Source organism: Heteronotia binoei, chromosome 1 (genome assembly GCF_032191835.1).
Source record: "Heteronotia binoei isolate CCM8104 ecotype False Entrance Well chromosome 1, APGP_CSIRO_Hbin_v1, whole genome shotgun sequence".
Taxonomy (NCBI): Eukaryota; Metazoa; Chordata; class Lepidosauria; order Squamata; family Gekkonidae; genus Heteronotia; species Heteronotia binoei.
Genome location: NC_083223.1, coordinates 39106585 through 39128479, shown reverse-complemented (window position 1 = coordinate 39128479; position 21895 = coordinate 39106585). Strand labels below are relative to the sequence as shown.

Genomic DNA, 21895 nt, shown 5'->3' with positions numbered 1-21895 from the left:
TAAAGCCTGAGGTGGACCTTAAGACACCTGCAGCCAAGACCCTAGCCTGGATTTAAAGTTTGGTGGGACACAAAGACACAATTTTTGTTTGGGAGGGCAAGGGAGCTGCCAATAACCCCCAATGTGCTTGGATGAGAACTGAGGCATACCCCCTTCCTTGCAGACAGGCTACAGCCTTGAAAGATCTGGAGCAGGGGTGGCCAAACTGCAGCTTGGGAGCCACAAGTGGCTCTTTCACACATATTGTGTGGCTCTCAAAGCCCCATCATCCCATCAGCCAGCTTGGAGAAGGCATTTGCCTCTTTAAATCACTTCTCCAAGCCAGCCAGTGGCTTGGAAAATGCATTTAAAGTTAAAGTTGTTTTCTTTCCACATCTCCCTCCCCCATCTATTTGCCTGCCTGTTTTCTTGTCCTGCAGCTCTCAAACATCTGACATTCATGTTTTGCAGCTCTCAAACATCAGACATTTATTCTATGTGGCTCTTGCATTCAGCAAGTTTGGCCACCCCTGATCTGGAGTATCACCACCAACACTAACACCTCTGAGACCCAGCTGTGCTGCAGCGAAGACTGAATGCAAGAGACTTGCAGAAGGCCTCACAGAGGCAGTAAAATACTTTAATCGCTTCCTTTGTTCCAACTTTAAGTTGGGTTGTGTAAGTTTGGTGTGTATGACATTAAGAAGCCCAGAAGTGACAAAACCTAGCTTTAAGGACAGCTAGAAACTCTGATAAAACCATAGAGTTTCTGTACATTCCTAGACTTATCCTGTGTCACTTCTGAGTTTTATCTGGAAGTGACAGGATGACATCAGCAAAATTGTTGTTCTTTTGAAAAATTCACACATGAATAGTATTGCACAGCCACATTTTGATCCACAGCTCCCTCCAATTTCCCTTGTGGCTTCCTGCTCTTATTTTTAAGAGTTCTGAAAGCCGCATACATCCTATTTTGATTCCCCATACCTCCTTGTTGAACTAAACATTACTTGTACTGTAAACAATACTTATGAATGGTTAGAGGTGATCTGAAGGCTTGGGGAGCTGTTTGAAATTGCATTTTCCATTTATTTTGCCTACTGATCAACTCCCCTCTCAGTGAGGAGTTGGAAGCCACTTTATCATTTTTTTCACATGCACATTCTGCCAATAACCAAACCAGATACCCTAATTTCTTTCCTCAGCTGGGGTTGATGGGAGAGAATAGGGTTATAAATATGCTTTATTGACTCTCAGGCCATCCTGGTAGGGGGATCTAGGAGCTTCCCCTCATCCAAATAGCTGCCATTCTCCAGTCAGAGTGGCTTCTGGCTTCTCCCTGTCTGACTCTTTGGACACTGAAGACCTCTCATCGTGGCAGCAGGAGCTAAAACATTTATGTAGCAGCAGGCCTTGGATTCAGTGGAAGCTCACAGGAGTGCAGCTCCTGAACCTTTCTGAGAGTTCCACCTCCTTCTGAGAATTCCACCCTCTTGTCCATTGAATAGTATTGCAGCTGCATAACAATTCCGGGATGAGCTCCACCACCTATTTTTCTACAAAATGATTGCAGAACTAACAATGGGAATGAAACAAGAGAGCCAATGACTGATTCCTCACTAGCAGTTGCTCCGCCCCTAATCTTCTGCTTTTCCCAGCTCAAATGATCAATTCCCCACCAGTTGCTGCACAGCCACATTTTGATCCACGGCTCCCTCCAGTTTCCCCTGTGGCTTCCTGCTCTTATTTTTAAGAGTTCTAGAAGCCGCGAGGAAAATTGGAGGAAGCCATGGATCAAAATGCACCTGCACAGCAACTGGTGGGAATCAATCGCTTGTGCTGGGGAAAGCAGAAGCCTGGGGCGGTGTAACTGCTAGTAAGAAATCTGTCTTTTTTTTTTTTTAAGTGGAAGCTGTTCTAAAGACATTAAAGGGGGAAAGACTTAGATCATTTATGCATATGGATTTGCTTGTTTTATTGTAAAACAATTTGAGCAGTAAGGAAAAGTGAGGTAGAAATAGAGTAAAATAAAAATATCAAAAGTCAGATGAGATTGTGCGCCATCATCAGTAAGCAGGAGCAACAGTGAATGCATTAAAACCCTGTCCTTACCCTGTCCAAACCCTGTCCCTACCGTCCATTATCTCCATGAAGGCTTACTTCATGAAAGATCTTCTAGAGTTAACATATGTGCCTAGATACCAGTATCAAACTCATGTTTCTATAGCTATACTGTAGCTATGAGAGTGCAATAGCTTTACCAGCCCCACAGTGAAGGCAGGGGATTCTAGTCCCCTGCTGATTGTTTCCTACCACTGCTTGGGATAAACATCTTTCAAAGGTTGTTGGGAAAATGGTGTAAAATGGTCAGGATCACCAGAAACTCTATGGTTTTACCACAGAGTTTCCATGATTTCTAGGGAGGCATGACATCACTTGGGTTTTTCCAGAAGTGTTACACTATTTTTGCTGCCTTCCCTCCAGTATTCTGATGGTTGTCAGGTCATGCCTGGCAACTATCTAGTAGCTGGTTTAGAAAGTATAACTGAAATCCATCCCCTTTAGGCAAGCAGTTGATTTGAATGCAAGTGGTTTGTTCTCCCTTTGATAAGGCACATTTCAAAGTCTCAAAAGCTTTGAAAGGAAAATAAGAACTCCTACTTGCGTGGGGTTTTACTTCACTGATTTTGTAAGTTGAGGTTACTTCATGAAAGATCTGAAAAAGCAAGATATCCACAATTTTTTAAAAAAATCAAAGAAAGGATATGTTTTGTTGAAATTGTCTCAAAATATGAAGTGGCCAGTGTGTGAAATTTAAGAAAAGCTTCACATTTACAGGCTTCTTCTGTTACCTCAGAAGAAAAACTGCTTCTTGATATTCCTGAAGAGAAAACAAACCAAATATAAAAGTAATATTAGAATTTGTGTACTGCCTTGATTTTACTAATTATTAATTATTACTAATTAACAAAACAAAAAGAGTATATATATAGCGTACCAATTCTTAATTGAAAACTACATTCAAATCTCACTTAACATTCCCCAGCTTTTTGTGCAATTAAAATTGGATTTTATGTCACTCTGTTTTAGTCTATCTTGAGCATGGAAAAGCAGCATATGTTTTGGTTTTCAAAGAAAGGGGAAGGCTTGTTCTGTCCATGGCCACAGACACGTGAGGAAGTCCGTGTTTATGTATTGCCAAGCCCAGGGTTCACGTCTATAACAAACATAGTCAGGATGAGCTCAGCCCTTTGCTAGTCAGTCACTCCACCGTCAGAGAGTGGCCCAAGTCCCCTGTTCTTGAATCGTATTGAGCATCTGCCTGCAAATACATTGGCAAGTGCTGTGGCAGCCGCAGGAACCACACTGGGGATTTTTGCTATGATCAATATTCATCCAGTGAAGATGATGGGCCGTAGATTCAGGACAGACATTAAAAGGAAATACTTTCTGTAATGTACTGAGTGACGAGACGTGTTGAAGGCAACATGCTTTATTAGCGAGTACATCACAAGGCAAGGCAACGCGGGCCGGGTCCCGATTATATACATACCCCGGAACAACCCTCAGTCTGGCCAGGTCCAATCCTGGCCAGTTAAACTTCCTGCCACAGATCTTGATTGGTGGACCGTATTTGCGGAGCTACATCCAAGGACCAGTGGACTTCCACTGGTCACCTCTGTAGCATCCGCTGTGTTGTAATTTTGGGACTGAAATGCAAGGCACAACACTCCTCCCCCCTAGTTTAAGATACGAAGTCTTTCAAGTAGGCTGGCGCCCTGCGTTCCCGGGTAGACCTCCTTGGGGTTGTTTGGGGAGTTGGAGCGGCCGCCGTGGCTGGCGGGGCGGCTGGTTCCTCGTGGTGGGGTGATGCCGGAAAAGGCCTGTCCATCACCTGTTGCTGTTCCGGAATCCCCTCTCGGGGGGGGGGGGTGCTCCCTCCACTGTGGTGCTCTTTCGACCGCATAGTCGGTGCGGCTGGCATAGGCTGGGCAGCTTCCGAGGGTGTTGCTGTTAGTACTCCCACTTCCTGCTCCCCCGATCGCTGTCGGTTCTTCCGGCAATGTGCGATGGCGCAGCTGGTCAATATGCCTCCTTAGGATCTGCGCCCCCTCCGACGAGACCTCGTAGGAGTGGGACCCAGTGACCCACAGCACCCGGGCGGCTAACCACATCGGCCTGCTTGCAAAGTTCTTTGCGTATACCAGATCCCCTGGAAAGAATCCCCTAGCAGCTTCCCTGGTTTGGGGGGAACTGAAGAGGTCTGTGACTGCCTGAAAAGCGGCGGCCTGCTTCTTTTCCCAGATCCACGGGCCGTTTTTATCGAGGAGCCTATGAAGGGGTTCTGCGATGGCTGCTTTGTGGGGCAAAAATGAATGATAAAAATTTAATAATCCCAAGAACTCCATCTTGCACGCGGGGGCTGGGGCGTGGACAATAGCCCTGGTCTTGTCGGCCATTGGGTGGATTCCCGTGGCGTCTACTGCAAACCCCAAGAACTCTACCCTTGACACCCTGAGGGAACACTTCTCCCGCTTTACTTTAAGTCCCGCCACCTGGAAATGGCGGAGTACCTCACACAGACGGCTGCTGAACTCCTCAGCGTCCGGGGCGGTGATCAAAACGTCATCAAAAAATGGTTGCACTCCAGAGATCCCTTTGAGAAGAGCATCCACTATGCTCTGAAAAATCCCCGGAGACACACTAATTGCAAATCCCAGAGCCCAAATTGCAACCGCCGCACCCTAAAAGTTCCCCTGTGAGTCACAATGGTCTGGGCTTCTGCTGTCTTGGTGTCCACCGGGAGTTGCTGGTATGCCTGGGCCAAGTCCAGTTTCCCAAAAACCTTAGAGCCTGCTAGGGCTGCCAGTATGTGGCTGACCACCGGAACGGGGTATGGGTTGTCCTTAAGCGCCTTATTTATTGTGCACTTGTAATCAACGCATATGCGCACATCTCCATTCGGCTTCACTGGAGTGACTATGGGTGTTTCCCATGCAGCATATAGGATACCGGTTCCAGCACTCCCTGGGCCATGAGGCAGTCCAGCTCCGCTTCTATTTTTGGTTTAAGAGCGAACAGAACTCGCCTAGCCTTCAGCCTTATCGGTCTCACGTGGGGATCGAGGGGTAAGGTGATGGGAGGCCCCTTGTACCCATCAAACACTTCCGGGAATTCCCGGCACACGCGCTCGAAATTTTGCACTCGCATCTACTGCACCCCCACTATTTGAATACCCAGCGGTCAAAACCCGGCCAGCCCCAGTAATGTGGTGAACTGGTGTTTGACCACGAGAATGTCCAGCTTGCCCTTAAAGTTCTTAAACTCTACCCTTACAGTGGCCCAACCCAAAATCTGTACAGGGTTTTTTTGGAAGTCCCGCAGTATGAAGTCTGCCGGTCGCAGCCGGGGCCAGCCACAGGGACAAAGTTTTCTTAGAGACTCCTCCGAAATTATGGAGATGGAGGAGCCTGAGTTCAGCTCCATTAGGCATGGAGCGCCCTTGATTAGGACCGACACCCTGATCTTATCTGGGGTGGTGAGGTTCATTACCTGCAGGCTAGTCAATGCAGTCGAGTAGGCATCGGTCAAGTTGTGGTTGGTGGACTGGCATCTGCGGGTGGCCTTGGACCGGCAAGCCTGCGCTATGTGGCCCACTCTTCCTCAGTTCCTGCAGTCCACGTTGCGATAGGGGCAGTCCCGGCACTCGTGTGGATCCCCACAGCTGACGCACTTGGTGTTGGCTGGTCTGTCGCTCGTGGCTGAGTGGGCGCTCTCAGCCCCATTCCTGGTTGGTGACATAGCTGGTTTGCCTTCTCCTCCTCTGGGTTGCCCGGTGCCATCTCCTCCTGGTGGACGGCTTCCACTCGCGGGTTGTTGTAATCTTTGGTTGCTTTCTCGAACACGATGACTTCGTTGAAGGTGAGTTGGAGGGTGAGCTCTTCCTTTGTGAAGAGCTTTTGCTGCAGTCTTTCGTCTTGGAGGCCCCAGACAAAGCGATCCCTCAGGGCTTCATCCAGATTGTCAAAGCTGCAGTTCCTCGCGATTTGGCGGAGGGCGGCCAGGTAGACAGTGGCTGTCTCTCCCACCCTTTGATCCCTCTTGTGGAAGAGAAATCGGTGGGCAATGATGGAAGGCTGGGGCAAGAAGTGCCCGGTCAGGAGTCTATATCTCCTCATACGTTTTCTCCATGATCTTCGCAGGGGCCGAGAGACCCTTTGCGATCTCGAATGTGGCCTCCCCGCAGACACTCAGGGGCATGTCTCTCTTACGGCTGTCATCTGTAATCATGTTCACTCGTAGGTAGCAGTCGACCCGCTCCGTGTAGGTCTCCCACCTATCGGGGTTGGCGGGATCAAACTCTGCAAGGTGGCCCGTCATCCCACTTGGGTTAGCCATGGCGGTGGCAGGTGCCTCCGTCTCCCTCAAATGCATGCCTTCTTCGTCTCCGGCCAGGTCAGCAAAGTCTTGCTTGGGGAGTTACCTGGCTAGCATCCCACCTTCGTCGCCATTCTAATGTACTGAGTGACGAGACTTGTTGAAGGCAACACGCTTTATTAGCGAGTACATCACAAGGCAAAGCAACGCGGGCCGGGTCCCAATTATATACATACCCCGGAACAACCCTCAGTCTGGCCAGGTCCAATCCTGGCCAGTTGAACTTCCTGCCACAGATCTTGATTGGCGGAGCGTATTTGCGGAGCTACATCCGGGGACCAGTGGACTTCCACTGGTCACCTCCGTAGCGTCCGCTGTGTTGTAATTTCGGGACTGAAATGCAAGACACAACACTTTCTTTACACAGTGATTTATTATAATGTAGAAATAGCTGTACTGGCACAGACAAGCACAGACAGTTTGAAAAAGGAATTAGATTCATGGAGCATACATCTATCAGTGGCTACTAGCCATGGTGGCTAAGAGGAACCTCTACATTCAGAGGCAGTCAACCTCTGAATACCAGCCCTAGGAGGCAATATTAGGGGAAGGCCTTGGCCTCCATGCCCTGTTGTTGGAAGTACTGGCTGGCTGCTGTGAGAGACAGGACACTGAGCCCAACAGGGATCTTCTTATGCTCTTAATACCTATACCTTCTTATGCTCTTAATACCTATACCAGCAGTACTTCTTTTATTGAAAAACACACACAACCTCTACTGTGGGGTGGGGACTAGGGTTGTATTTGGAGACACTCCTCCCACAAGCCAAGCTCCAGTGGCACAATCAGCCTTGAATTCGATTCGTGGCTAAGTCTGGGAGGCAGTTAAGGGCATAAGCCTTCTCCTGCCCACTGGCCCCAGTGTTGCTCCTGATACCTTGATCACTTGGGCAGGGATCAAGGGCTGTTTTGGTGGTGTTGGCACATGTGCCAAAGTATTAAACCCTGATATATACCAACACTATATGGAATTGTGGGGTTGTTTTGCTCTCCTACGATTAATCAGTGACAAATGCCTGAAACCCATCAGCTGTGCAATGCAAACTTCTGAGTCTATTAATAGTTCAGATGCATCAAGATTTTTTCCATTTCTTTTTTATGTTGACATTGAAACTGATTGCCTCACTGAGTTGTTTGGATAATATCTGTGGAACATTTTTGCTAGAACTAGTGCATGAAAGACTGCTATTCTGTGGGGAGGTAAGAGAACAGTTTGGAGTATTACTGTTTCATAGGAAGATGACAATAACTCTAGCCTAATATTCCCTCTAAATTTTCTGAACAGGCAAATGCCAAATTTCCATGGAATGGAAAAGCAAATCTTTTAAGGACTTACCAATTTTTCTAGAAGTCATGATTCAAGGAACATAATAGGAACAGTTGACTGGAAAGGTTACATTATCTTCACTTAAAATGGGATCTATTTTTTTAAAAGCTTAACTAATTTTCAGTTAGGGCTTATTTCTGTTGAACTAAGCTACCTGGAAATTTTAAATATTATATTTTTTTTATTATATTATATTTATTATATTATATTAATTATATTATATGCTTCCTGTGTATAACTCTGCCATGCAATGAATAAATAATACCCAGAAATTAAAATTAAACCAAATATATGTTCTGCTAAAGGTGAGCTTAGATACTAAATAAATATTGGTATATAGTATAAAAGCCAGTTTGGTGTGGAGAGCCAGTTTGGTGTAGTGGTTAAGTGTGCGGACTCTTATCTGGGAGAACCGGGTTTGATTCCCCACTCCTCCACTTGCACCTGCTAGCATGGCCTTGGGTCAGCCATAGCTCTGGTAGAGGTTGTCCTTGAAAGGGCAGCTGCTGTGAGAGCCCTCTCCAGCCCCACCCACCTCACAATCTCCTTTACCTTCCTCCCCCACCTGTTGTGGGGGAGGAAGGTAAAGGAGGTTGTGAGCTGCTCTGAGACTCTTCAGAGTGGAGGGTGGGGATATAAATCCAATATCATCTTCTTCTTCATCATCATCTAAAACATATACTTAATTTTGACATGAATCCAGCATACATAAAGGTTTTTTATTCTGTATTACAAAAGGTTTCCAGAATATGCTGGAGCACATTAAAAATATTTTGATCTCACAGAAAAGGAGTTTGCATTTCATATGGGAGGGACGGTGGCTCAGTGGTAGAGCATCTGCTTGGTAAGCAGAAGGTACCAGGTTCAAACCCTGGCATCTCCAACTAAAAAGGGTCCAGACAAATAGGCATGAAAAACCTCAGCTTGAGACCTTGGAGAGCTGCTGCCAGTCTGAGTACACAATACTGGCTTTGATAGACCAAGGGTCTGATTCGGTATAAGGCCACTTCATATGTTCATATATGTTCCCCTTCCATTATCATTTCCTGATTTTCACCAAGCATAATTTACTGTTCAAAGTGGTATATTGTTGTCAGTACCTTGCCTTCAAACTACAACTTGAAATCATGTTTTCCCATGGGTTTCAAAGTTTGGAAGGTAGCCTGAACTATAATTTGCATTTTGGATATCTCAGTTCACTATGGTCAGCAGAATTTGGGAACCCAAGAACAGAACCCTCACACAAGGGGAGAAAGGAAACTATGCAAATCCACGGAAGCATTCTGAATCAATATAACATGGTTTGCTGTTATGTTTGAAATGAACTCATGAGCCCCCTGTGAATATTTTCCAAGCAAGCAGAGATGAGGTTTTCAGCTGACAAATAACACCCTTCAGACTCAGAGGTAAATCTGCCTTTTAAAAAGTCCTTTCTGCCCATTTGATTCCTAAACACGTTTATCGATATCAGCAATCAGGTTCTTACTTGAGCATGTTTTCTTATCTGCATTCAGTGAGTATCCTTCATGGCACTCACAATAATAAGACTGGCCACTAGAAACACAGATTTGTTGACAGTCATGAGTTCCAGATGCACAAACATCCTCAGTGGAAGACCGGGCTGTAAAAAATAATCACATTATACAGAAAATTATATTCACAAGGGAAAAGAAATCCCAAGTGCCATCCCCTCCCCAGCCTCATTCCACCAGTTCCATTTTTTCCTGATGTCCCTCTGCTGCTGACTTCATTTACTCTCCCTTCCCTCCAACTCCCCCCGCCCCCCGCTCTGTTCCCTTCATTTCCTCTTACACGTGTACTGGTGGCTGGCACCATTACCACACTATCAGGTTCTTCAGCATCTCTCAGTGTCACCTGAATTTCATTTTTTATTAATGTCTACACACATTGTTCTTAACACCAGGTTTTTTTGGGGTGGTGGTGGTGGTGGTGGCAGGATTTACCCTCCCTAACAAACCTATGTTCAATTGGACCCATTGGGTGATTTTTTTTTAATCCACAAATACATGCAATGACAGTCCCCCCAATGACAGCCTGGTAAAACTAGGCGACCATACCTCCACATGAAGCCTGCTGGATGACTTGGGCCAAATCGGTTCTCTGAGAGTTCTCTCAGCCCCTTCATTTCCTCTTACACGTGTACTGGTGGCTGGCACCATTACCACACTATGCAGAGCATCACTGCCCCAGACAGTGCCAATAATACTGTGGCTAATAGCCACTGATGGACCTCTGCTCCATATTTTTATCCAATCCCCTCTTGAAACCGGCTATGCTTGTAGCCGCCACCTGTGGCGGGGAATTCAACATGTTAATCACCCTTTGGGTGAAGAAGTACTTCCTTTTATCTGTTTTAATCTGACTGCTCAGCAATTTCATTGAATGCCCACGAGTTCTTGTATTGTAAGGGAGAAAAGGACTTCTTTCTCTACTTTCTCCACCCCATGCATAATCTTGTAAGCCTCTATCACAGGGGTGGCCAACAGTAGCTCTCCAGATGTTTTTTGCCTACAACTCCCATCAACCCCAGCCAGCATGGCCAATGGCTGGGGCTGATGGGAGTTGTAGGCAAAAAAAACATCTGGAGAGCTACCGTTGGCCACCCTGCTCTATCATGTCACCCCGTAGTCGACGTTTCTCCAAGCTAAAGAGCCCCAAGCATTTTAACCTTTCTTCATAGGGAAAGTGTTCCACACCTTTAATCATTGCCCTTTTCTCGGCTTTTTCCAATGCTGTAATATCCTTTTTGAAGTGCGGTGACCAAAATTGTACACAGTATTCCAAATGAGATTGCACCATTGATTTATACTGGCTGATTTGTTTTCAATTCCCTTCCTAATAATTCCCAGCATGGCATTGGCCTTTTTTATTGCACACTGTCTTGACATTTTCAGTGAGTTATCTACCATGACCCCAAGATCTCTCTCTTGGTCAGTCTCTGCCAATTCACACCCCATCAACTTGTATTTGTAGCTGGGATTCTTGGCCCCAATGTGCATTACTTTCCACTTGGCCATATTGAACCTCATCTGCCACGTTGACGCCCACTCACCCAGCCTCAACAGATCCCTTTGGAGTGCCTCACAATCCTCTCTGGTTCTCACCACCCTGAACAATTTAGCGTCATCTGCAAACTTGGCCACTTCACTGCTTACTCCCAGCTCCAAATCATTAATGAACAAGTTAAAGAGCATGAGACCCAGTACTGAGCCCTGCAGCACCCCACTGCTTACCGTCCTCCACTGCGAAGACTGCCCATTTATACTCACTCTCTGCTTCCTATTAATTAGCCAGTTTTTGATCCACAAGAGGACCCGTCCTTTTACTCCTTGACTCTCAAGCTTTCTAAGGAGCCTTTGATGAGGAACTTTATCAAAAGCTTTCTGGAAGTCAAGGTAAACAACATCTATTGGGTCCCCTTTGTCCACATGTTTGTTCACCCCCTCAAAGAACTGTAACAGGTTAGTGAGACAAGATCTTCCCTTACAGAACCCATGCTGAGTCTTCGTCAATAACTTGTGTTCATCAATGTGCCTACTCATTCTGTCCTTGATAATGGTTTCTACCAACTTTCCCAGTATTGAAGTCAGACTGACTGGCCTGTAATTTCCCAGATCTCCTCTGGAACCCTTTTTAAAGATGGGGGTGACATTTGCTACTTTCCAGGCCTCAGGAACAGAGACAGATTTCAATGAAAGATTACATATTTTTGTCAGGAGATCCACAAGTTCACTTTTGAGATCTTTCAGAGCTCTTGGATGTATGGCATCCGGATCTGGTGACTTATTAGTTTTTAATTCATCAATCAGTTGTAGGACCTCCTCTCTTGTCACCTCAATCTGACTCAGGTCTTTCAACACCGCTCCCAAAATTAGTGGTTCTGGAGGGGGCAAACACTTCTCATCTTCCACAGTGAAGACAGAGGCAAAAAAATGCATTCAGCTCCTCAGCCATTTCCCTATACTCCTTCAGTAATCCTTTTACCCCTTGGTCATCCAAGGGCCCCACTGCCTCCCTTGCTGGTTTCCTGCTTCTAATATATTTGAAGAAATTTTTATTGTTGGTCTTTATGTTTTTTGCAATATGCTCCTCATAGTCCTTTTTTGCCTGCCTGATCATAGTCTTGCATTTGATTTGCCACAGCTTGTGTTCTCTTTTATTAATCTCACTTTGACTGGTTTTCCACCGCTTAAAGGAATCCTTCTTACCTTTTACAGTTTCCATTACTTTGTTTGTTAAACATGCAGGCCTTTTCTTATACCTGCTTGTGCCTTTCCTAACTTGTGATATATATTTTATCTGAGCCTCTAGGATTGTAGTTTTAAATAGCTTCCAAGCTTCCCCAAGGGTTTTGACTGTATTTACCTTTCCTTTCAGTTTTCTCTTCACATGCCTCCTCATCTCAGAGAATTTACCCCTTTTAAAGTTAAACATGGTTGTGCTGGTCTTTTGGGGCAACTCCTTATTTATACAAATGGTGAAATCAATAATGTTATGGTCACTGCTCCCAAGCGGTGCAATCACTTTTACATTTCTCACCAAGTCTTGGGCATTACTTAGGGCCAAATCCAGGATCGCCCCACCCCTGGTAGGTTCTGTGACCATCTGCTCCACAGCACAGTCATTGAGAGCATCCAGAAACTCAATCTCTATCTCTCGGCCAGAACACATTGACCCAATCAATCTGCGGGTAGTTAAAATCACCTATGACAACACAGTTTTTACATCTAGCCACTATCTTTAAGCCTTCCATCATATTATAATCGTCCTCTATCTTTTGATTTGGTAGGCGATAACAAACTCCCATAGTTAAATTTCCTTTTGGGCCCTCTGTTTCAACCCAAAGCATTTTTAGAAGGGAATCTAATTCTCTGACCTTAGTCTTACTGGACTGTATACCCTATCTGACATGCAGAGCCACCCCACCTCCAATCCTTCCCTCCCTATCCTTCTGATATATCCAGGAATCACCGTGTCCCACTGATTCTCCTCATTCCACCAAGTTTCTGAAATTCCCACAATGTCTATATTTTCCCCCAACACTAAGCATTCCAACTCACCAATTTTACTTTGAACAATTCTAGCATTTGTATACAAACATCTATAATTTCACAGGCAAGTTAGGCCCGCAACCTTCCTCCTGCTGCCTCGAGACTTTGGCAGACAGTCCATACTGTTTGTCACCATCTCAGAAGACAACTCTGATCCATTACACAGTAGAAAAGTAACAGCTAACCCTTCATTTCTTTGAGATGAGTCCTCCCGAACCAGAGACATTTCATCTCCTGTCAGCTTTCCCCCAAGATTTAGTTTAAAAACTGCTCTGCCATCTTTTTGATTTTAAGCACCAGCAGCCTGGTTCCATCTGGGGACAAGTGGAGACCATCTCTTTTGTACAGCTCCCACTTGTTCCAGAAAGCATCCCAGTGCCTAACAAACTTAAACTCTTCTTCCCTACACCATCGTCTCATCCACACAATGAGACTTCTAATTTGTGCCTGTCTCTCCAGCCCTGCACGTGGAACAGGTAGCGCTTCTGAGAAGGCTACCCTGGAGGTCCTGGCCTTAAGTCTCCTGCCTAGCAGCATAAATTTTTTCTCCAGGACCTCACGACTGCATTTCCCCACATCGTTGGTGCCAACATGCACCACGACCACTGGCTCCTCCACAGCACTGTCTATCAGCCTACCTTCAACACACGTAATGTCCGCTACCTGAGCACCAGGCAGGCAAGTCACCATACGGTCAGTATGCAATTTTGCCACCCAGCTGTCTACTTGCCTAAAGATCGAATCACCAACTACCAAGACCCCTCCCCCTCCCTGCCCAGGGATGGTTCCTTGGTGCGAAAGGATACCCGCTCACCAACTGAAGAAGAGGTCCCTTCTGAGGGCGCATTCCCCCCATCCTAAGCATGGTGCCCTGTTCCCTCTCGACTCTCATGCTCCCTTGCAGTAATGGGGCTGCCATGTTCAGAGTGGGGCACATCTAATACGTCCCCAAGAGTCTTCCTCGAGTGCCTAACTGACTGTCTCTGCTTCTCCAGGTCAGTCACCTTGGCCTCAAGGGTACGAACTCATTCCCTGAGGACCAGGAGCTCCTTGCATCGAGCACACACCCAAGACTTCTGTCCTGTGGGCAGATAGTCATACATGTGACACTCAGTGCAAAACACTGAAAAGCCCCCACCCCTCTGCTGGCATTCTACCTTCAAGATAGCTTTTTAAAAATATACAGTCCCCTTTTAAATTCTGTCTGTTTATGTGGCTCTCCTTCTGGAGGGTCTACTTACCTTATTGGGACACAAGGAAAATAGGGATCTGGGTTCCTGGTCCTTACACAGCCCCCAGGCCAAAAGCCCTTTAGCTCGCGCCAAAGGCTCGTGCCTCTGGCAAGGTGCAGCTTAATAATGCAATATTGTTGCTTATTCAGTAGCTACCAATTTCTTACTCGAGCAGGTTCTCATATCTGGGTTCAGGGTGTACCCTTCATAGCAGTCACAGCGCCAGGAGTCATCAGTGCTCACACAGATTTGCTCACAGTTGTGTGTTCCAGAGGCACAGGTCTCCCTAACTAGGAGAAAAGTTGAAGAATTATATTAACAATGCCTTCCTCCCCCCAACCCGCCCCCCTACTATCTTCACAAAATGTGCTGACTGTCCACTTTCTTACTTGAGCAAGTCCTCTTATCTGGGTTCAGGGTGTACCCTTCATAGCAGTCACAGTGCCAGGACCCATCGCTGGTCACACAGATTTGCTCACAGTTGTGTGTTCCAAGTGCACAGGCATCCACAGCTAGGGGGGAAGATTAGAGATGAATCCTATTTAATGCGGCCCCATGTAAAACTTTTAAAATGATTACATACCCATAAGATGAAGCACTTCCTTAAAAGGTTGGCTGAGGTGGTAGAGTCCTCATACAGAAGAAGATGATATTGGATTTATATCCCGCCCTCCACTCCGAAGAGTCTCAGAGTGGCTCACAATCTCCTTTACCTTCCTCCCCCACAACAGACACCCTGTGAGGTGGGTGGGGCTGGAGAAGGCTCTCACAGCAGCTGCCCTTTCAAAGACAACCTCTGCCAGAGCTATGGCTGACCCAAGGCCATGCTAACAGGTGCAAGTGGAGGAGTGGGGAATCCAACCTGGTTCTCCCAGATAAGAGTCTGCACACTTAACCACTACACCAAACTGGCTCTCCAAGCATTATACCATTTAATTTTCATATAGTAGTTTCTTTGAAAGTACTTCCATATGAAAATCATGTCTCACACCAGGACTTAAGACAGAAAGGCAGTTTTCCAGGTTTCTACCTCGATAAGTTCTGATGCTAAGCATTTGCTTTGTTCCAGAGGCACAGGTCTCCCTAACTAGGAGAAAAGTTGAAGAATTATATTAACAATGCCTTCCTCCCCCCAACCAACCAGCAGTGGAGACGTCGCTCTGCTCAACCTGAAAGTAGGTCTCCATACAGGGGGAACAACAGAAACCGTTACGTTTCACAGACCACCGGCAAGTCCAAGGGCACTCGCCCTCAAAAAAAAAAAGCAAGGGCTTTGTGGGAAAAGTGATGCCACATTTGAATTCACATAATACAGCGATATGAAAACATTCGCTTCAGCCAGTGAATATCTGAATAACCACCACATTTAGCAGAGCTTAAATTGTATGGCTTGTGCTGTGAGTATCAATGGCAGAAAACAATGTAGGAAATAACGGAAATCCCATGTTGTGTAGAATTTAGACTTAGGATCCCAATTTCTATAATTTATAAATTCTTGTAACTAGGAAAGGAGAAAGAATTAAATTTTAGCTATCATTGTCATGGTATCTCACATAAATAGCTTGTGGGCATTTTTGTGTATAATGGGTCGTAGAAAGTACCATCAAGTTGCAGTCAACTCAGGGAACCCCAGAGGGTTTTCAAGGCAAGCGGCAAACAACCCTGGACTTCTTTAGTGGTGTCCCATCCAAGCACTAACCAGAGCAGACCCTGCTTAGCATCTCAGATTGAGCTAGCCTGGGCCACTAGGTCAGGGCAACTTCTCAGATAAGGGGGAATTAGCACAATAGTGAGCCTTGCTGTACTTTCTGTAAAAGGCACTAGTCACACATCACAGAATATGTGTCTGTGATTTCTGAGACCTGCCCACCTTGGGTTAATTCACCACAAATTTTCTGACACATTAAATAAGCTTGCTATTGTGTGATATATAATTACTGTGCAATCCTAAGCACACTTCAGTGGACTTAAAAAGGTGTCATTCTGCTTAGGATGGCACCCATCGTAAACTGAACATTACTTCTTATGGCAGCAGAGAGAAAGATGAAACAATGACCTTACCACAGAAAGTCTCTCTGAATTTCGATGCCAGCTTTTCAATCACACCATAAGTCTCCACATAAGAAACATGGTCATCCACCGGCTCACTAGCCATCAACCGCAGGGACTGCATGTCTGCTCGGTCAACCCCAACTGCATAGATCTCAATTCCAGAAGCTTGAGCCCTGGATGACACCTCCTGTACCTGATCCTGAGGCCGACCATCTGTCACAATTATTGCCACTTTGGGAATATTGAGGGAAGAAGGTCTAGCGCCTGATTCTTCTGTGAAAGCTTCCTCCATAGCTGTCTGAATAGCCAGACCGGTCATAGTGCCTGCAGCTAAGGAGGTGATACGGGATACCGCTTGCTTCATGGAAGTTTTGTCAAAATATGTCCGAAGATTAAATTCAACCTTTACTGTGCTGGCATAGTTCACTACTGCTACCCGAGTGGCTCTCTCTCCCACATCCAAGGTATCAATCATTTTGGCCAGGAAGGTTTTCATTTTTTCAAATTCCTCTGGCCGGACACTGCGGGAGCTGTCGATGATAAACACAAGATCCAGGGGCCTGCTCCTGCAAACATCGTCTGTGAGGAAAAAACAAGCACAGAATTGCAAAGTTACTGAAGTCAGGTTTTGAAAAACTGCTCCTGGAAATTAAAATTCCTGGAGGTTCCTGGGCTCCATTTGTAATGGGATCTAGCAGGGTTGCCAGCACCCAGGTGGATGTGGAGAAAACAAAGCAAAGTTCTGTGCAAGCTAAAGTCTTAAAGTTCTGTTTCACTGCATTTTGCCCCAATATATATATAAAAATTGCATACAATAACGAATCATCTCTTCTGTACAAAAATATCTACTTCCACAATGCATATGCACATACAAGATAAGACACTGGAGAGTCCATAATAATCAATACATCACTCCTATAAAGAAATTAATCCTACTTATCTATATGACAGAAAAGTTTCCAGCAGTGTTTTGTATGCAATGAAATCCACAAGCGACTCTAGCAACTTAGGCATAGCTTTCAATATTTTCTTCAGTTTTGTGATAAGAAACTGTCAATGTCCAGCACTCTTTCCAGTTCCAATTAGTACAGCTCCAATCGTTGATCTAGATTTTATGGATTCTAGCTTCCCTCACAGTCTTATAACTTCACTTTTACTTACTTCTTGGGTTCAAGTTTGGGGTGGGGGATGACAAAGGCATTCTAAAATTTAAAATGGTCTCTAGGTATAAAAATATTTAGATTCAGACTTTTTTGTTGTGATGCTGCTTTTCTCCTTAGGTCACAGTACAGGTAGCAAGATGAATCCTCAAAGGGACGGCTACAATCCGTGGTTGCTCTGGAGTCCTTGCTGCTTAATAACTCACAGCTGGACACATGCAGGGTTTCTTTAAAAATACAGTGCCTGAGATGAATGTTTCTAGCATCTGATCCGCAATGAATATCCGGAATCTGAAACTTCCAGGGATGAGGTTATGCAAAGCATATTTGAATTTGCTTACTTATATGTAGCAGCTTCCATAGGTTCTAGAAGAAACATGTTGTTGACTGGCAGATAAATCTGAGGCATACATCTTTTTTTTTTTTTTAAATAATCCAGTTTAAGCATTTTAACTGATCTAGTATAGCAGTACTGGTGACTTAAAGTTTTTTGTGATACTTTCATGCTGAAAAGCATAAAAAAGAACACTAGAGGCACAGGTGTCTAGGGATCCTTGCAGACCTTTATTGACATACTGCAGTTGCCAATGATCTCCTTGATGGAACATTCAGTTGCCTGTGGTTTAAGGACACAGACTATTTCTCACACACATACTCATATGCTCATTACCAGCACTGATCTCAAACTGGGCCATTCAGCAAACAGTGAGTGAGAGCTGTATCGCCTATAACTCTTCCCATTCACTTTCTGAGCTGAGCATATAAATACTGCTTAAGAAAAACATAAGTGTTTGAAACCTATCTTCTCAGTCATTCTTACAACAACCCTGTTAGGTCAACTACATCGTGGTAGAATATCTGCCATCTCATCTGCTGCAAGGGAAAAAGCTATACAAGGTAAAGTTTTGAATCTTCTGGAATAATTGCCATGGTGTAATGATTGACCTGTCAGGCTAACACAGGGGAGACCTTGGCTCAAACTCCTACTCAGCTGTGAAGCTCTCACACACTACCTCCCTCAGTCTTGCCTACCTCACAGGGGTGCTGTAAGAAAACAACATAAACTCACTGAGTCACCACTGGAGTGAAAGGTCCGGTACAAATTAATAAATTGGGAGTAGAGAATCATTCAACCTGAGTTCTTTGGAGAAGTAACTGGAGAAGCTAGGTAAAAATATAGGACAGAAAATTAAACACTGTTGGGGGTGGAGGGAGTGATGAAAAGAAGGTTCAGGCTACCATGTACCTTTGCTAAACAAATAACTCCATTTTTGCATCTCTTCCTTAAAGGCTAGCCTTCCTTCTCATCCCTTGCTATAGCTGCTGAACTGTAATTACCTGTAGGGGAGATGGCTGAAGAATAGCTGCCAGTTCCTCTGGAGTAGGGCTCATCAGCCAGCATTGTGGTCATTCTACTGAAAGTTTTGACCTGCTGTGGAACAGAGTCCATGCTTCTTCGAGCTGGGAAGTTAACGAAAGTGTGCCGAGCACCACAGGCTACAGGCAGTAGCATGCAAAGGCAGCAGCTGAGAGTCCTGACCAGCCAGAGCATTTTAGCTGCCTTGGTTTTAGCACCAAATGATCCACCTCTCTCAACCCTTTCTGGGTTTTCCTCCCCTCTTTTCCTTGAAACAGATTTTAAGTTCCTGGCCAAAGAGTTACTGTGGGAGGAGTGGGGGAAAAGTGGTCACTACCTTCCCTGGACAGCAAACACTCTTTTGAATGCATTCTTTGAGCAGCCCTCTCAATAGGTATAAGCTTAAAAAGACAGGCTCACTCATAGGAGAATCTGACTGCTGCCTTTGTTTGCTGGCTGTCCCCATCATAGGAAACAATGGGGAAAGGGGCAACCTCTTTGGGGGTACACAGAATTAGACCTCAAGTTCAATTTTTTTTTTAACTTGGGAGTTCTCTGGAGAGAGGCTCCTGCAGCTGCACTGCAAATCTGGTCCCTCTCCCTAAAACCCTTCCTCCCATAGCTCTGTAAACACCATGGGAAAATTGTCACTTTTTCCCATTGTAGGAAAGACTGGGGAAAGGGGGGGGGGCAATTCCATTCTATGGGCCCCCTCTGATCCAATCTTTCCGGAACTTGGAAGTTCTTTGGGGGAGAGGGTCCTGCAGCTATACTGTGCATTTGGTGACTCTCCCTCAACCCCCCCCCCCCCAGCCTCCAGATTATACCATATAAGATTTCCGGATTGACTTTAATAGCCCATAAGGAACACTACATTCAGAATTCCCAAATAATCTCCCGAACCAGCTTGGTTAACCAAAGCTGGTATTCAGAGATATACAATAACCCCAAATACTTTTAACACCAAATATCCCTGAACCTGAATAGCACCCAAAAAAAAATTGCAATGCACTTCACTAGGCAGGTCCTGGTGGAACAATAAGATTTTATCTGCAAAATAGCTCATAAAAGCCTCAAGGCTGATTGCCATATCGCTGGCTTTTTGAATTCCCTCAGAGAGATAAGCTAACACCCTAATTATTCTAAACTAGTAATAAGGCCCGTTGTGGGGAAAAATACAATGGATGCTAGAAATTTGCTGTGGGTGAGTGTTGTAGTGGGAGGGAGGTTGGGGAGGGAAGGGAACGATAGAGGGAGGCAAGGTATGTCAGTAGGCAGCTGTTGGGAAGGGAAACAGAGACAGTGGGTAAATATGGCATAGATTATTAGAGAAGGGGACTAGATTGAGTAAGAATGGATGGAGAGGGGCAAGAGATGGAGGTAGATTGCTTTCCATCTCCTCCCCCTCCCTTCAGCCTCTACCTAGGAAAATAAGAGTCTTTCTCCGCAGTGGGAATGAAAGCAGATTACATCACGTTCCTCACCCTTTTGATCCACACAACTCTGTGAGGTAGGTTAGGCTGAAAGTATGTGGGTGGTCCAAAATCACCCAGTCAGCTTCCACAGCAGGAACCTGAAGCACAGACGGCCATGTCACAGTGGCTGTCATAGGGGGGCTGCTGCTGAACATAAGCAAGCAGCCAGACAGAGTTAAGTCATGCCAGTCAGATGGTATCAAGTCATCAGAGGCCACTGCCTAGCCTAGGGTGGAAAACCTCCAGGTGGCTGAAGATCTCCTGGTGTCACAACTGAAATCCAGACAATAGATCTCCTCTCCCCTGGAGAAAATAAGTGCTTTGAAGGGTGGACAACTGAAATCCAGACAATAGATCTCCTCTCCCCTGGAGAAAATAAGTGCTTTGAAGGGTGGACTCTATGACATTATATTCAGCTGGGGCCTCTCCCCTCTCCAAAGTCTGGCTTCCATAGACTCCACTACAAAATCTCCAGGAAATTCCCAACTTGGACAACCCTAGTCAGGACTTGCCCCAATGGGCTCTCCTTCAAAGGCAAAAATAGGCCTTGAAAGGGCTTCCCTCCCACCTTTTACTGACAGAACCAACCTTGGTTGTAGAGTTGTCAGGTCCAACTCAGAAAATACCTGGAGACTTTGGGGTTGAGCTGGGAGACTTTGGGAGCAGAAGACGTTCCCATTCCCCCAAAAAACAAATATACAGCACTGCACTTCCCCTAAACACAGTCTTAATTTCCCCATACCCCAGAAGATGGCTGCACTGGCACTAAATGAAATTGAACATGCGCACAAAGTAGCCAAGTTAAACACAGCGCACGCACACACTTGTGATCTCACTGGGGCAACTGACTCACTGGAGCTGCTAAATATAACCATCTGGGCTGGGTATTTCAAACCAGCTTCTTCAGACTAACAGGCAAACAAAAGCAGAGCAGCCAAAGGGGTTGAGTTTTTCTCCAAACAAAAAGAGGGACTCTGCTGCTTCTCTTCCTTTTACACACTCAACAGGAAGACCCAGGTGGCTCTGCTTACCCACTCATTCAGCTTTCCTCTTTGGCACCATGGGAACAGGTATACTGCCTCCAGCCACACCCATGCTAGGTAGAGTAGTTGGATCCTATACCTGTCTCTCAGCTTTACTGTCTTAGAATGTACTTCCTGAACAAAGGCTTATTAACTTTGAATCTTACAAGAGACTCTGTGCAACTTGATAACTTTAGCACATACTCAGAACAAAGAAAAGGTTTGGCTGTGTTTTAAGTCATAGTGCACTCTATTCTGCATGCAGAAAAATGAGAAATCAAACCTGGTTCTGCAGATTAGAGTCTGCCGCTCTTAATCACTAGATCAAACTCACTCTCTGCCTATTTCTGCATTGAGCGGGGTTGAGCCTGATGACCTCCAGGATCCCTTTTAACATACGACTCTGTGCATTCATATGAGGATATTCAGCTGCTTGGGACTGATGCCAGATAACATCAGATGCTTCAGACATTGCCATAAATACTTTGTTGGGATCTAGGAAGCTACCATGCTGAACACAGGCCTATTGAGGTAAGTCTTGTCTACCCTAACAGCACCTCTCCAGGGAAGGGAAAAGGCTTTACCAAAACCTGCTCTTGAAATCCTTTAACTGGAGATGCTGGGGACTGAACCTGAGTTTTTCTGGATGCAAAGTACACACCACCACTGAACTGCAGCATCACTCCCAAGCAGCTGAATATCTTCATAAGAAAGCACAGAGTCACTGTATGTTAGAAGGGACACTGAAGGTATTCTGGCCAAACTTCCCTCTAAATGCAGA

The 21895-nt window shown here is 45.5% G+C and overlaps 1 protein-coding gene across 2 annotated transcripts; it reads right to left on the bottom strand.

Annotated features, from left to right (window-relative positions):
- Window positions 1-1929: 1929 nt before the first annotated feature.
- MATN3 (matrilin 3) lies at window positions 1930-18867 on the bottom strand. Of its 2 annotated transcripts, none has more exons than XM_060233529.1 (6): window positions 18599-18867; window positions 16110-16679; window positions 14438-14560; window positions 14216-14338; window positions 9231-9365; window positions 1930-2860 (listed from the first exon to the last, which is right to left on the bottom strand). In XM_060233529.1, exons 1-6 carry the CDS (start codon window positions 18810-18812, stop codon window positions 2685-2687), a joined length of 1341 nt encoding a protein of 446 aa, XP_060089512.1. In that variant the 5' UTR covers window positions 18813-18867; the 3' UTR covers window positions 1930-2684. The 2 variants fall into 2 exon arrangements, with proteins under 2 accessions (XP_060089512.1, XP_060089513.1); XM_060233530.1 differs by lacking the exon at window positions 18599-18867 and adding an exon at window positions 17262-17432.
- Between the last annotated feature and the right edge of the window lie 3028 nt (window positions 18868-21895).